The 17,647-nt window shown below is 42.6% G+C and overlaps 1 protein-coding gene across 4 annotated transcripts in view; it reads right to left on the minus strand.

Moving 5' to 3' along the window:
- Nucleotides 1-17,647, minus strand: part of DPF3 (double PHD fingers 3) — a 277,364-nt gene that overhangs the window by 138,189 nt on the left and 121,528 nt on the right. For all 4 annotated transcript variants that reach the window (XR_011258342.1, XR_011258341.1, XM_069596945.1 and 1 more), the window contains exon 3: nt 2,034-2,141. Coding sequence is in view for 2 of the 4 variants with exons in the window: in XM_069596945.1 (XP_069453046.1) it covers nt 2,034-2,141 (108 nt within the window). In the remaining 2 variants the exon portion in view is untranslated. The remainder of the gene's footprint in view (nt 1-2,033; nt 2,142-17,647) is intronic.

Below are 17,647 nucleotides of genomic sequence, written 5' to 3' on the forward strand. Positions count from 1 at the left end.
TATCTTTGGGATGTGACTGCATTACCTACTCAGTTTTTTTTTAATTTTTAATTGAAAGGGTAAGAAATGGCAAATGCTATTACATATTGCTTGTTTGATCCTCATGAGGAAGCTGCAAGGCTGGCTAGGAATCCCAAGTACCACTGTGCTATTTACAGATGCAGAAATACACCCAGAGGGTTCACATACTCCAACACAGAGACGCATCCAACCAGCGACAGACATCCGAATAGTCCCCTCACTCAAGTCTACACAGTCGACAGGCATGGGTTCACCCTTTCACTATAGCACCTACTGCAAAGCTCTGATTGGGGTGAAATTAAAATGGGTCCAGGTAAGGCTCAAGTCAGGGATTACCTCATCACTTATCAGACCACTTTCAGATCTGGAACAAGAGAGGAGGGAGCCAGCACCTCCAAAATAAATTGTTTGTATTGATAATTGTTTAATAAAGACATGTAGATGGTGTGGAGTCATGCCATCCTGACTTGTGATCCAGCCACCTGTAAATCTTCAAACTTCAACATGTGTTCTGGGGATGCAGTCCTTGGGACTGGATAAAATGCAAATGCTAACTCAGGAGGTCTGGGGTGAGGTCCAAAAGCTCCCAAGTGATGCCTATCCTGATGGTCAAGACCACAGTTGGAGTGTAATTCTAGAACCATACCAGCAGTATGGCAGTCAAGCACTGAATACAGCAAGCTTACAATGAAATGTGTTAAAAGCTTAAGATACACACTGGAATTAAATAACTATACCAAATAAAGAAAAAAACCTCATTCATAATTTTTGTCCTGATAATATGCTGAAATAATATTATTAAGTTAAACAAAATCTATTGTTAAAAATTACTACCACCAGTTTTCTTTTTCTTTTTTTTTAATGTGGCTACTAGAAAATGTAAAAAGATGCATGTGACTCATAATCCTGCTCCAGGAGACTTGTTTCTCCTATAACCTGCATCTCAGGGAGTTTGGGACCACCTCAGTCATCACCCTGGAGTGTCTGCAAGGGTCTGTAAATGAGGCAAGGCCATTTGAGAACTTGGATGGACCACCTATCCCTAACAAATAAAACTTTTGCACAAGTGAAATCTGGGTTAGAGTGAGCAGCTGAAGCATGCTTATCAATGGAACTGTAAGAAAGCATCCAAACAACTGGTTTAGCAGAGATTTTGCAGGAAAAAACGCAGCCTCGGGAGCGAGTGTGGAAAGGCAGGCGTGAGGTAGTATTGCTGGACAGCCACCCCTGCCAGGTCTGTGCTGTTTGGGGACAGTGGAAGGGGGCAAGTCAGCTCTGCCTTCATTCCACTTAACAGCACTGTCGCCACCATTCTTGAGTCCCATCCAGCTCTGGCATCCCCCAAAGCAGAGGTTCCCTTAAAGCTAAGGAGCCAGGGCCATCACTTGGCCTTGCTGCAGCCCACAAGGTCTGAAGAGAGCCATCTGTTCGGAAGTATAATAACAGACCAGTAAAGAAACTAACCAACTCTTTCTGCAGGGCCACAAAGCCATCAGCATCACCTGGAAGCAAATCCTGAACTCAAACTTTTATTTCTATGTCCAAGATGGGTTCAGTTTTTAGTGACTGGCCCTTCCCGTGTAAGAAGCTCCATTAGTTCATCCCCAGTGAGGGGGGAGAAGGTACCCAGGGCACCATTCTCCTTAGATCACAGTCTGGGACTAGGCTTCTTTACTTGAAACCCCGGGAAGCTATCACCCAGCCCCAGATAGCTGAAACTCCTTCAGCTCTGCTGCAAAGTAATTCATCCTGGGCCTGTTCCCGCCCTGCACCTGCTTGCTTTCCTCTCCTGAGGTAGCAAGAGAAAGACAAAAGGAAGGGGAAGGCCTGAGACCCACCCCCTAGAGGGTGAGAAGTTTGGGGGTGTTGGGTGGGGGACAGGTGAATGTGTTTATTCCTGAAAGCGCTGTGTGGGCACACGCACTCTCTCCGCAGAGCAACCTCGTCCTTGGCCAGCCCAGCACTCCCCACCTCTCCTGTCCCGGCCCAGCCAAGCTCCACCGAGCACTCACCAGGTTTTATTTCCAGCAGCCGCAGTTTCGGATCCTCAGGCGGGTGCAATCGTCTCTTCTTACGCCAGCAGCGGGCAGGGTATGTGTACAGCTGGCCTGGGGCAAGGCCTGTGGACAGAGACAACATAAAGGTTAAAGGCTCCAGGCTAGATGGGGCCTTGGAAACCACCCTGTGTGACCTTCTCAATTACAGTGAGAATGAGGCCCAGAGAAGTGAAGGGGCGTGACAAGGTAAATGGTGGAACCCAGGCAAAATCTAGACCCCCTGAGCCCAGGACCCTGGGGCTCTGACTGCTCCACATTGCTGTCTCAGTAGGCACATGCCAAAAGTGAGCCATGATTGTTACCAAAATCAGTTCTGCTCTCTTAGCCTAGGGAGAAGATTAGCAAGTCCCTAACCACAGGAGGGACTTTTCCCGATTTATCCGCATCACGGTGTTTCCAAGGCCGTGTATGTCCAGCTACTGCCCATCAACTGCCCCTCTGCCCAGGCCAAGCAAGTGCCCTTCAGGCTGGAGCAGCAGGCGTCATTTTGTCTACCTGCGGACAGCCTGGATGGGGAAACATCTCAAGGAAACAGAGTCAGGCTGCCAGATCTCCTACCCGCTGGCTTCTTCCACCCACTGACAGCTGCTGGCAGCTCGCCTAAGCCGAAGGGAGTCCCTGGCAACCTGCTTCAGAATATAAGCCTCTCCTGGGAGCAGGCTCCACGCCTGCACAGCCAGCATATCTGTACATCCCTGTCTGAAGTGAAGTGAAAGTCACTCAGTCGTGTCTGACTCTTTGCGACCCCCTGGACTATACAGTCCATGGAATTCTGCAGGCCAGAATACTGGAGCATTTCCCTTCTCCAGGGGACCTTCCCAATCCCCTGGGATCGAACCCAGGTCTCCCGCATTGCAGGAGGATTCTTTACCAGCTGAGCCACAAGGGAAGCCCACATCCCTGCCTGGGCTTTACCAAAAAGAAACAAGCCAGAGTCCTGTGCTGGGCTTATGGATCACATGATCTCCCAACAGGAACCTCCGCTTGGATTTGGCCTTTGACACGAAAGTACCACACCTGCATTGTGTATCAGGCCAAGCACCCCATGAGGAGCCTTCCTGCTCATCAGCCAACACTTTTGGGGCTCATGTGGCACAAAGTGTGGCATCCAGAGGCCTTGGAAGAACGTGGACTTCCCACACTAGACCCTGGTCTGTTCCCAGAGAAGAGGGCAGGGAGTGGAGGCTGAGGACAGAGGAAGAGGGCTGAAGACTGGTTAGGTGATCTGCAGATTCAAAAGCCTGGCCGATGGACCCCCAAATAAACCAGCAAATCAACTGACCCACCCCTACCATTAGAGAGAAAAGCCTGACATCAGAATCCCCAGAACTGGAACCGCGGCTGACACAGAGGAGAATCAAATAAAACATTTGCTGAGTGAGTGAGGGAAAGAATATGTTCCAGTTCATTTTCATGGAGGTCACAACTCCATCTTCTGTAGATGAGCATGGCACGTGACAACTGTCAGAGACAGGGAGCCCCCTCATAAAAGGGCCCTTCCTAGACCTCAGACCATGGGTGCAAAACATCAGGACCCTTTTCCCATCTTCTGTCTTCCATTTTGGGGCTTTTAAAGTTAAGAGAGGGCCTTCCCTGGCAGTCCAGTGGTTAAGATTTCACCTTCCAATGGCAGGGCTTGTGGGTTCAATCCCTGGTCAGGGAGCTAAGATTTCACATGCCTCTAAGTCAAAAATCTAAAACATGAAACAAATTATATGGTAACAAAGTCAATGAAGATTTTTTAAATGGTCTACATCAAAAAGTCTTTCAAAAATTAAAAATGATAAAAGCTAAGAGAAAAACTGTCTTCGTTTTTGCATTTTTTAAAGAAAAATCTACAAAAGTTTCACTGTTATACCTCCATTCATTCATTTCTCATTTGTGTTATCATCTCTACCCATACACTGGTTTGGGTCCAGAGCAGAGGCGACTACTCCAGCATTAAAGGAGAAAAAATTTTGCTTTGTTTGAAAAGTGAATGAATTTATGATTCCTATAAATGGGTACATTGAGTTGGAGTCCCTTCCAGATGTTTTGGCCACTGCTGGGGCCGGTGTTCCCCAGGATCCCAGAGAAGGCCAAGTATAAGGGCTGGCCTGCTGCTCAATATCCCAGAACTGGTCCCGTAAAATCCCTCCTCATCTTGGATGAGCAATTCCTTATCCAGGCTGAAGCCAAAAATCACCTGGAGAACTTACTAACACCAATGCCCCAAACCATGCCAGAGGGTGGGGAGCAGGGGGGAACTGAACACCTCTTTGTTTTAACACACTTTATAGACTGTCATAATATCTGACAAAGAAACCCTGAATGTCTAAGCACCAAAGAGTTACTACTTGGATGTTCCTTCTGATGTACCAAGACCAGTCTAATCATTTTTCCAGTAGGTTCCCAAGGTTTCCTGTATTTTTCCCAAGCCATTATCATTAACTGCTTGCTTACTAGACTGTCATCCCCACTGGTTTAATAAGATGCAAGGTGGCAGGAGTCATGTCCATCTCAAGTATCCCCAAAGCTTAGCACAGTGCCTGGCATTCTCAACCAGAATGGTTGAGTTTCAGAAACACAGGAAGTGGATGACCCTTGGCTCCTGCTGTTTCTGACTCCAGGAGACTCCTCCACCCACCTCCAAACCATCCAAGAGGGACCTGTTGCACTGAACACAGAACCCACCCCACCCACCCCAAGAAGGGAGTCTCTGTGCTGTTGGCTCCTTCTTGCCCCACAGGCTGCTTCCCTGGTATTTCCACTCTGACTAAAAACGGGTCCGTGAAAAGGAACTGGTCCTGACCAGCACACTCAAAAAGGCCTAAGTGACTGTAGATCAAAACCATTAGCCCTTGTCCAAGTCCTCCACCCTCCCTGAGGCTGCCATCACCACACTGCCTGGTCAGTGGCCTTGGGCCACTCAGCTGCAGGTCCATTCTCCCGGGGGAGTCCACTTTAGGAAGTAGTTTGAATGCCCAGAAGAAGGGACTGTCTTTTTTGCCTTCTGTAACTTTCTCTGATGGATGGAGGAGCCCCACAGTGCAGAGGATGAGCACGAGTCCTCATACCCCCATTCGAGTCACCTTGGGAATCTCACCATATCTCTCTGAGCCTGTCTCTTCGCCTTAGGATAAAGGTGGTAATAATACCTGCCTTACAAGGACTGTTGGGGGATTAGCTTATATTCAAGAGGAAGCTCTTTATAGCCATGAAGTCTCGTACAGACATCAGTTCTTAATTATCAGGAGTTAGCTGACTTAGACAAGCGCGGACTCTGCCCACGTGGCCCCATCTGGCATGACATGACTGCTCTTTGCTCCTCTAGCCACAAGGGGGGCAACGGACTCCCCTTTGATGCCTGCTTCAACTCCTATCAACAAGCAAATGCCCCCAAGAGCTCTCTCAGGGCTCCCGCCCCCTTCCTTGCCCTCCTCCCTGGGCTGACAAGCACCAGGGTGCCTTTATAGGGCCAACACGTTCAGCCCTGGAGTTCCACTTACACAGGGATGAGCAGAGCCCCGTGAGAGTTATGTTGTTTATCTCATTAGAACAGGAGGCACATAACTCAAAGCCCATGTGTCTGTGTGGTAGATGGAGGAGGGGGTGGGGAAGAAGGAGGCACAGCTGCAGCCGGGGAAATTAACCTGAAGGCGGAAGTCTGGGGATGGGGGAAATGAGATGGATCTAGAGGAGAGGAAGGCAGGAGACAAGAGGGGTGACCAGCCTTCCCAGTAACCAAGACCACAGCAACCCCTCCATTCACACACCCCACTGACCAAACTGCTCTGCTATTACTTTGAGCTGCAACTCCAGGCACACTTATATACAAGTGTGAGCATGGCAGACACACACACACACATACACACACACCCACTCAGGAACTCACCCACTGGCTGCGGAAAGAACTGGCTCCATAGGAAAATTCAGCAGGATGAGCTGGGTCCCTGCACATGTAAATTGCTTGTCACATGCATGGCCCACATTCAGCAGGTGGATCCTGAATGTTATGAGCCTCTCTGACAGACACAGCATGAGCCATTAAGAATTCAGAAGATGAAATGGGATGGGAATAGATTTGAAAAGAAGAATCAGAATATCTTCCTCTTCCCCAGACCAGAGCTGAGCCGTGGCAGTTCAAGCCCACCCAGAGAAGGGCTCTGCCCACAGCAGCTCAGAGAGTGGCCCGAGGTTCCCTGCTCATTACTTCACGGGACACACTGCCCCACTGTTGGTCACTGTTGATGTTACAGACCTTCACCTTGCCCTTATTTGAAATCAACATCTACCTTCCTGTTGTTTATGCCAGTTTGTCGACCCTTGATCCCAAGAGTGGGCAGGTGTCATCTGCATCCCAAACGCCCATCCCACCCACCTGCTTGGGTTCAGAGGAGAGCCAGCTGAGAGAACAAAGAACTAGAGGGCAACAAGGGTTAAGGAAAGAGGTGGTGGCAACACCTGCCCGAGAGCCTGGGACTCTCCACCAAGACAGGGCGTCAGAACTACAGAAGTTGGTATTGAGAAGGGGTCCAGCCCAATCCTTCCAAGCCAGAATAGCAGAGATTCACCAAGGCAGCTGTACTTTGAAAACCTCCCACCTAAGGAACTTGGCACTAGATCAGACCTTACTCGTATTTATTCCCCAAGGCCCACAGATGATGGGTGCACTGTTACTATTTGTGGCTGAAGATGACAATTTGGACTAAGTCTTCAGAGCTGGAAGGATGAGGAATAAGCCCCAGGTAGAGTTTGAGAGGCAGGGAAGATGTATTTCCCAAGCACATACAGCTGTGTGGTGACGCAGCTCTTATTTAAGAGCTGCCTGGATCTCATGGACCGTCTCTTCAGTAAAGCATTCCTGAACCATCCCAGGCCACAGTGCCTTTTCTCTTCCCTGAAAGTCTGGAGAACTGGGTACCTGGCACTTCATGCCAGCACCCAGCATGGCTCTCTATCTGGCTAGCCAAACATCCCCTTCCAGCCTCCCCCCCTACTCTTCTTGGGAGCTCCTCTCTAACATTCAAGTTCAGTGTCCCATGCGACAGGACTGCCTGGGCAAGGTAGACCTCAAATCCAGAATGTTGCCTGCTTCTTCTGGCCCAGAGGTCTCCCCGAAGTCCCTCACTGGTCCCATCACACTCAAAGCCTGACACAGCGGAACTTGCCTTGTGCCCCAGTAGTCGCAGCTTTGCCTTCCAGTGCAGAGGCGCAGGCTCATTCCCTGGTTGGGGAGCTAAAATTTCACACCCATGCCTTGTGGCCAAGAAGCCAAAACATAAAACAGAAGCAAAATTGTAACAAAAGCAACAAAGTCTTTAAAAATGGTCCAGGTCAAAAAAAAAATCTTAAAAACAAAAAAATAATACCTAGCACAGGACAGTAGCTAACATTCACTGAGCTCTTAGTCTGTTCCAGGCTAGCACCTCATAGTCACAGCTATCCTACTGTGACAACAAGCCTACGAGATGTTTAAAGGATGAGGACAATAGGGTTGACAGTGCTTGACTGGTACAGGGCCACACAGCTCGTAATGGCAGCCTAGTCCTCAGCCCACACTCAGAACCTCTCCACTATCACTGAGCCAGTCCATTGCCGGTCCATACGCAGCAGGCTTGAAACACAGAGCTCCCATTGCCAAAACACTCAGGAAAAGGACTCTGGCCCTCCTCCCTACCCTCATCAAGCCACTTCTTGTGGAATTTATTTCTCCTTTCCTATCACATCACCAACTAAAATTTCTCGTGGGGAAATGCCTCTTGGTAATACAAAAACATTATAGTAGAGTATATAAAATATGCAGAGAATCAGATACTGACTAGGACATTCTTTCTAAACTTGTCAGAAATTTTTACAGTATCAATATTATAACATGAAACAGGAGCTTAGAAGTTATTGAATCTGATTCGTACCAGACATAAGAATTGCCTCTACGCTATCCCTGACTTGAGTCTCCACTCTGGCCTCTGTTTCAATAATTCTAGTCCTTACCCTTCCATGAAGCAGTTTCCTATGCTGTTGAAATATTTTATTGTTAGAAATATGCCTACCAATCTCAGCCACCACTGGTGAGAATGCAAAAGGGCTCAACCCTCTGTCTGAGTTTCTGGTGGCTCAGACAGTGAAGAATCCACCTGCCACGCAGGAGACACACATTTAGTCCCTGAGTGGGGAAGATCCCCTGGAGAAAGAAATGGTTACCCACTCCTGTATTCTTGCCTGGAGACTTCCATGGATAGAAGACCCTGGCAGGCTACAGCCCATGGAGTCGCAAACAGTAGGACATGACTGAGCAACTAACACTATGAAAGAGAATTCGGCATATCTAGCGAAACCACAGACATGTTGCCCTTTGACCCAGCAATTCCACTTCCAGGAATCTCTATCACAGATTCACACACAAAAATACAAAAATATGCATTCATCATGGTATATTCAATACTAGAAAAAAATGTGAAAGCAATCCAACGTCCATTATAGGGACCTGATTGAATAAATAATAGTATAGCCTCATAATGGACTATAATGAAGTTATGGAAAGAAGTGAAGGGAGGAGATAGAGGGAGCAGGGGAGTATACACTGCAATGGAATATGTCATTAAGTGAAAAACGTAAGGTAGAGAATAGTGTGCATATTATATTATCATTTCTTTAACAAATGGGGATATATACACACACAGATGTATACATACTGTGTTTTTACATGGGTTTTTTCTTAATGGAGAGAAAAACCAAAAACTATTTTTTAAAGTTACTTACAGATAGAACAAAAATAATAATAATAATAATAATAGTAACAAGAAGAAAAGAAAGTTGTCTTTTCTTAGAAAAGGAAAAGAAAATAGAGGAAAGGAACAGGATAAAAGAACAGAGATAGAAGAGGACTAAACTCTCTGATTATACCATGCTTTGTAGATTTGACTTTAAAACCAATAAATATTTGATATTATTACAAAGGAAAATTAAAATATAAAAGCAAACTAAGATCACGGCATCTAGTCACATCACTTCATGGCAAATAGATAGGGGAAATAAGGAAACAGTGGCAGATTTTATTTTCTTGGGCTCCAAAATCACTGAAGACAGTGACTACAGTTATGAAATTGAAAGACTCTTGCTTCCTGGAAGGAAACTACGACAACCCTAGACAGTATATTAAAAAGCAGAGACATCATTTGGCTGACAAAGGTTCATATAGTCACAGCTATGATTTTTCCAGCAGTCACATATGGATGTAAGAATTGGATCATAAAAAGGCTGAGCACCAAAGAATTGATGCTTTCTTACTGTGGTATTGGAGAAGACCCTTGAGAGTCCTTTGGACTGCAAGGAGATCAAATCAGTCAATCCTAAAGCAAATCAACCCTGCATATTCATTAGAAGGACTGATGCTGAAGCTGAAGCTCCAATCCTTTGGCCATCTGATGCGAAGTGCCTCCTCACTGGAAAAGACCCTGATGCTGGGAAAGATTGAGGGCAGGAGGAGAAGTGGGTGACAGAGGATGAAATGGTTGGATGGCATCAATGTACATGAATTTGAGCAAACTCTAGGAGATAGTGAAGGACAGGGCAGCCTGGTGTGCTGCAGTCCATGGGGTCACAAAGAGCAGGACACACCTTAGTGATTGAACAAGAAAAGCAAACATCTGCCTCTGGCTAAGATGCATATCAAGAGCCAGGCTTACCCTCCCACCTGAAGCCAAGATAGAAAAAAAAAGAAACAAGAGTTTTCAAGACACTGGACATCAGGCGATGAAGGATGGTGATCCTTTAGACACTGAAAATGAGCAAGGTGAGCCCTGTGATTGCCCCAGCTTACTTGCTTGGGAGAGTCTCCAGAGCGCAGCACATGGAGGAGGAACATGGGTGGAACTCAGCTGACTTCTTGAGTTGAAGAGAAAGAGCTGAGAGTCTGGGAAGACCAAGGTGACTAGAATTCAAGGAAAAGAATAGTAAACAGGGATTTCTCTGGTGGTCCAGTGGTTAAGAACTTGCCTTCCAATGCAGAGCATGTGAATTCAACCCCTGGTTGGGGAACTAAGATTCCACATGTCGAAGAGCAACTAAGTCCGTGTGCCACAGCAAAAGAAAGCCCGTGTGCCACCATGCAGAGGCCACCATGCAGAGCCCATGTGCTGTGACAAGACCTTGTGCAGCCAAAATTTAAATAAATGAATACACACTTTAAAATAATTAAAACAAAAAAGAACAACAAACACAAGAAAGCTGCTCAGAGAAAGAACTGTGGAGATACACAAACGGTCTCCTTCAAGTATTCAGCTCAGTATTGATCGCAGCATGCTTGTGAGGAAACTACTAAATGCAAGAGAAGAACCACCTGAAAAAACATAAGTGTGCCTGGTGTGCACTAGGGGCTGGGAACAGTCTGTTCCCACCAGCACATTGGAAAAGCCTCATGATTCATGGAGCACTGGGTAGGGTTCAGAGAATGGTCTTGCCTTGCTAATGGGGAATTAGCCCTAGATTAAGCACTGTTCAAGTTAAAAGTAAGCCAAGAAAAGATCAAACTGTTTCCAAGTAACTTGACAGTGACCCAAAACAAAGTTCCAGAATATCTATAGAAACAAAAAAATATATACAGTACCCAGCAAGGTAAAATTCACAATGTTGGGCATCCAATTCAAAATTACAAGCCATGTAAAGAAGCTACAAAATGGCCTACAATGGGGGAGTGGGGGGAACCAATTAAAGCCAACCCAGAATTGACAATGATGTTAGAATTAGCAGAAAGACACTAAAACAGTTGTTATTTATATTCCACATGTTTAAAAGCTTAAAACAGTCTGTTTTAAAAGATTCAAATTTAACTTATAAAAATGAAAACTACAATGTGTGAGATTAAAAACATACTGGATGGAATTAAGGTCAGATTAGACATTGGAGAAAAAAGATTAGAACACTTAAAAACATAGCAATAGAAACTATCTAAAATAAAAATCCATGAGAAAATGAGAATTTTTTTAAAAAAAAGCAGAACAGCACAGTGGGACAACTTCAAACAACCTACTATGTGTCTAATTAGCATCCCTAAAGAGAAGAGAGGGAAGAAAAAATATTTGTAGAAACAGGGCTGGATATTTTCACAGTCTGATGAAAACTATAAACCTGCAGTTCCAACAGAACTAAGTATAAGAAGCGTGAGAAAAACTGTAGCAATGTACATCATAATCAGAATTGCTCAAAAACATTGATAAAGAGAAAACATTAAAAGCAGCCAGAGAAAAGAGCTCTATTACAAATAAAGGAACAAAGATAAGGATGATTTCTCATGAGAAACTCTGCAAGCAAGAAAACAGTAGTTCAATCATTGTAATACTGAAAAGGAAAAAAGAAACGTGTCAATTTAGAGACTATACTTGGCAAAAATAACTTTTAAAAAACTAAGGCAAGCTAAAGATACTTTCAGATACATAAAAGTTGAAAGAATTCATCATCAACAGGCTTAGACTACAAGAAATGTTAAAAGAAAAACTTTAGGCAGAAGGAAATTGATCCTAGATCTAATTAAGGATCTACACAAAGAAATAAAGAACATTAGAAATGACTTTTAGTATATCAGTAATCATATAAGAAGTTTTTCTTATTATTCAAAATTCTTTAAAAGATGTGGACTAAACAAAATAATCACAATGTAATATGAGGTTTACACCAAAATGTATGACAGCAATTGCACAAAGGTCAATACTTCTATGTTAAAGTACCCTTGTATTAGTTTCCAAATGCTGCTGCTGTAAAGCATCACCACAGAGAGTCTTAAAACAATATGAATTTATTATTTTACAATTCCAGAGGTCAGAATTCCCAAATTAGTCTTACTGAATGAGCTAACATCACGGTGTGAGCAGAACTGCATGCCTTCAGGAGGCTCTGAGGGAGAGCCTACTTCCTTGCCTTTGCAGACTTCTAGATGCCACTTACACTCGTTGGATGGCGGCCCCTTCCTCTGCCGCATCGCTTCAGCTTCTGCTTCTGCTGTAACATGTCCCACTCTGACTCTGACCATCCTGCCCCCTCTTTTAAAGACCCTTATGATTACATCTGGGCCCATTTGAATAATCTAGGGTAAGCTCTCTATATCAAGTTCATTAACTTAATCACATTAACAAAGTCCTTTTTTGCCATGTAAAATAACATGTTCACAGGTTCCAGGGATTAAGCTATGTGCATCTTTGGGGTCAGTCGGTCACTTCAGTCGCTCAGTCGTGTCCGACTCTCTGCGACCCCAGGAATCTCAGCACGCCAGGCCTTCCTGTCCATCACCATCTCCTGGAGTTCACTCAAACTCACGTCCATCGAGTCAGTGATGCCATCCACCCATCTCATCCTCTGTCATCCCCTTTTCCTCCTGCCCCCAATCCCTCCCAACATCAGTCTTTTCCAATGAGTCAACTCTTTGCATGAGGTGGCCAAAGTACTGGAGCTTCAGCTTTAGCATCATTCCTTCCAAAGAACACCCAGGATTGATCTCCTTTAGAATGGACTGGTTGGATCACCTTGCAGTACAAAGGACTCTCAAGAGTCTTCTCCAACACCACAGTTCAGAAGCATCAATTCTTCGGCGCTCAGCTTTCTTCACAGCCCGACTCTCACATCCATACATGACCATAGCCTTGACTAGATGGACCTTTGTTGGCAAAGTAATGTCTCTGCTTTTGAATATGCTATCTAGGTTGGTCATAACTTTTCTTCCAAGGAGTAAGCATCTTTTAATTTCATGGCTGCAGTCACCACCTGCAGTGATTTTGAAGCCCCAAAAAATAAAGTCTGACACTGTTTCCACTGTTTCCCCATCTATTTCCCATGAAGTGATGGGACCAGACGCCATGATCTTCATTTTCTGAATGTTGAGCTTTAAGCCAACTTTTTCACTCTCCTCTTTCACTTTCATCAAGAGGCTTTTTAGTTCCTCTTCACTTTCTGCCATAAGGGTGGTGTCATCTGCATATCTGAGGTTATTGATATTTCTCCCAGCAATCTTGATTCCAGCTTGTGCTTCTTCCAGCCCAGCATTTCTCATGATGTACTCTGCATATAAGTTAAATAAGCAGGGTGACAATATACAGCCTTGGTGTACTCCTTTTCCTATTTGGAACCAGTCTGTTGTTCCATGTCCAGTTCTAACTGTTGCTTCCCGACCTGCATATCGGTTTCTCAAGAGGCAGGTCAGGTGGTCTGGTATGCCCATCTCTTTCAGAATTTTCCACAATTTATTGTGATCCACACAGTCAAAGGCTTTGGCATAGTCAATAAAGCAGAAATAGATGTTTTTCTGGGACTCTCTTGCTTTTTCTATGATCCAGTGGATGTTGGCAATTTGATCTCTGGTTCCTCTGCCTTTTCTAAAACCAGCTTGAACATCTGGAAGTTCACATTTCCAAGGCAAACCATTCAATATCTCAGTAATCCAAGTCTATGCCCCAACCAGTAATGCTGAAGAAGCTGAAGTTGAACGGTACTATGAAGACCTACAAGACCTTTTAGAACTAACGCTCAAAAAAGATGTCCTTTTCATTATAGGGGACTGGAATGCAAAAGTAGGAAGTCAAGAAACACCTGGGGTAACAGGCAAATTTGGCCTTGGAATGCGGAATGAAGCAGGGCAAAGGCTAATAGAGTTTTGCCAAGAGAATGCACTGGTCATAGCAAATACTCTCTTCCAACAAAACAAGAGAAGACACTACACATGGACATCACCAGATGGTCAACACCGAAATCAGATTGATTATATTCTTTGCAGCCAAAGATGGAGAAGCTCTATACAGTCAGCAAAAACAAGACCGGGAGCTGACTGTGGCTCCGATCATGAGCTCCTTATTGCCAAATTCAGACTTAAATTGAAGAAAGTAGGGAAAACCGCTAAACCATTCAGGTATGACCTAAATCAAATCCCTTATGATTATACAGTGGAAGTGAGAAATAGATTTAAGGGCCTAGATCTGATAGATAGAATGCCTGATGAACTATGGACTGAGGTTCATGACATTGTACAGGAGACAGGGATCAAGACCATCCCCATGGAAAAGAAATGCAAAAAAGCAAAATGGCTATCTGGGGAGGCCTTACAAATAGCTATGAAAAGAAGAGAGGCAAAAGGCAAAGGAGAAAAGGGAAGATATAAGCATCTGAATGCAGAGTTCCAAAGAATAGCAAGAAGAGATAAGAAAGCCTTCCTCAGTGATCAATGCACAGAAATATAGGAAAACAACAGAATGGGAAAGACTAGAGATCTCTTCAAGAAAATTAGAGACACCAAGGGAACATTTCATGCAAAGATGGGCTCGATAAAGGACAGAAATTGTATGGACCTAACAGAAGCAGAAGATATTAAGAAGAGGTGGCAAGAATACACAGAAGAACTGTACGAAAAAGATCTTCACGACCCAGATAATCATGATGGTATGATCAGTCACCTAGAGCCAGGCATCCTGGAATGTGAAGTCAAGTGGGCCTTAGAAACATCATTACAAACAAAGCTAGTGGAGGTGATAGAATTCCAGTGGAGCTATTTCAAATCCTGAAAGATTATGCTGTGAAAATGCTGCACTCAATATGCCAGCAAATTTGGAAAACTCAGCAGTGGCCACAGGACTGGAAAAGGTCAGTTTTCATTCCAATCCCAAAGAAAGGCAATGCCAAAGAATGCTCAAACTACCGCACAATTGCACTCATCTCACACGCTAGTAAAGCAATGCTCAAGTCTTTGGGGTAGGATAGTATTATTCTGTTTACCAGCATACTATTGTAGAGTCCTTACACTATTCACCAAGCAGTATAATATCACTTGAAGGTAAACTATAATTAGTTAAATATGCATACCATAAACACCAAGCAAACATTAAAATAACAAAAGAAAGAATTTTAGTTAATAAGCCAAAAAAATGAGAGAAAATGGAGTCAAAAAAATTTAATTAATCCCTGAAAGAAAATGAGAAAAAAGGAAACAAACAGATGGATAAATAGGAAACAAATAGCGAAATGATTTTTTATAGTTAGAATTTAAACCTAACTATAAAAATAATCACATTAAATTTAAATGGTCTAAATACCCAAATTAACAAAACAAAGATCATCAAATTACATTTAAAAAGCAAGACATAGCCAAATACTACCTATTAAAAAATCTACTTTTAACATAAAGTCTCAAATAGGTTAAAAGTAAAAGATGAAAAAAATACACCATATTAATGCTAATCAAAGTAGAATTGGAATGGTTATATTAATATTAGAGAAAGCAAATTCCAAAATAAAGAATATTAACAGATTTCAAGGGTCATTACAAAATGACAAAGCAATCAATTTATCAAGAGAACATGATAATCCTAAATGTTTATGTATCTAATAATAGAGTTTCAAAATATATGGAGCAAAAACTAAAAGAATCACCAGATGAAATAGTAAAACTCACAATTACAGTCAGAAATTTCAATTTACTCTCTTGATAATTTACAGAACAAATATAAAAATTGATAAGAATGTAGAAAATTTGAACAGTACTATCAATAACTTGATTTAATTGATATCTATAGGACATTTCAACTAACAACAGGAAAATACACATTCTTTTCCAGATTGAAGAGAACACTTATCCATGACAGGCCATATTCTGGGCCATAAAACAAGTCTCAGTAAATTTAAAAGGATCCAAGTCATACAGAGCATTCTCTGACCATATGGTATTAAAGTAGAAATAAATAAAAGGCATATCTCTGGAAAATCTCCCAACTGTTTGGAAACTAAATAACATACTTCTAAATAATTTATGGACAAAGAAGAAATAAAATGGGAAATTAGAAAACATTTCAATTCAATAAAGTGAAAACAATACCAAAATTTATGAAATGAGGCTAAAGAATGAGCTAAACTCTCATTCTTAGGGAGAAATTATATTACAAAAGAAGAAAGACTGCAAATCATTGACTTCAGTTTCTACTTTGAGAAATAAGCAGAAGAGCAAATTAAATCCAAAGTAGAATAGAAGAAAGGAAAACTAAAGATCAGAACAGAAACTGTAAAATATAAAACAGAAAAATTTGAGAAAATCACTTCCACCAAGAGCTATTTCTTTCAAGAAATCAATAAAATTGATAAACCTTTAATCAGACTGATCAGATGAAAGAAAAAATTCAAATTTACCAATAAAAGGAATAACAGAGGATATACCACAACAGATCCTACACATAATAAAAAGATACTACAACAACAGTATGAACAATCTTATGCAACTCATTTTGCATAACTTAGATGAGATGGACATGTCCCTTTAAGTCACAAACTACCAAGGCTCACTGAAGATGAAATAGCCTGAATAGCCCTATATATCTATTAAAGAACTTAAATTTAGGACTTCCCTAGTGGCACAGTGGTTAAGAATCCACCTGCCAGTGCAAGGGAGACAGGTTCTATCCCTGGTCCAGGAAAATTCCACATGCTGCCAAGCAACTAAGCCCATGTGCTACAACTACTCAGCCCAAGTGCCACTGCTATTAAGAGCCGTGCACTCTGGGGCCTGGAAGCCACAGCTACAGAGCCTGCATGCTGCAGCTACTAGTATCAATTCTACATAACTAATATCAGTTCTACATATAAATCCTTCCAGAACACTGAAAAGGAGAGAATATTTCCCAACTCATTAAATGAAGCCAACACCATCCAAATACCTAAACCAGACAGAGACACAACAAGGAGAAGAAAAAAAAACCTATAGACTAACATCTGTCATAAAGATAGATGCAAAAGTTCTAATTAAACTTTAGCAAAGTGAATCTGCCAATATATAAAAAGGATAACATGTCATGACAAAGTAGGGTTTATCCTAGAAATGCAATGTTAGTTTAACATTCAAAAATCAGTCAGTATAATTCATCATATTAACAATTAACAAAAGCAAAATCACATAATCATCTCAATAGACTCAGCAAAATCAACTGACAAAACCAATACCAAATACTGATTTAAATAACTGTCAAAGTAGAGATAGGAGCCTCCTCGATTTGATAAAGAGCAACTATAAAGAACCTACAGCTGGGACTTTCCTGGCAGTCCAGTGGTTAAGACTCCATGCTTTCACTGCAAGGGGCCAGGGTTGATCCATGGTTGGGGAACTAAGATCCTACATGCCGTGTGGTACAGTAAAAAAAAAAAAAAAAAACTACAGCTAGCATCATACTTAGAGATGAAAGAACGAATGCGCTCACCTTAGGATCAGGAACAACAAAAGGATGTTCACTCTTACCACGTTTACTTAATATTGTCCTGGACATTCCAGTACAATACTTGTTATTTTGCATAGATAGTACTTGTCGTTTTACATAGACAATATGTTACTTTACATAGACAAGTAAAATAAATAAAGCTTTGTTCATTCACTAGCATAATCAACTATAGAGAAAATGCTATGCAATCTATAGAAAGCTACCAGAATAAATGAGTATAGCAATAAATGAGTTATAGGACATAAGCGAATACACAAAAATAACTGCATTTCTGTACACTAGCAAAGAAAAACCAGAAAATTTAAATTTTAAAAATCTATTTATAATATCGTCAAAAATATTAAGTATATAGAG

Source organism: Ovis canadensis, chromosome 7, assembly GCF_042477335.2.
Source record: "Ovis canadensis isolate MfBH-ARS-UI-01 breed Bighorn chromosome 7, ARS-UI_OviCan_v2, whole genome shotgun sequence".
Taxonomy (NCBI): Eukaryota; Metazoa; Chordata; class Mammalia; order Artiodactyla; family Bovidae; genus Ovis; species Ovis canadensis.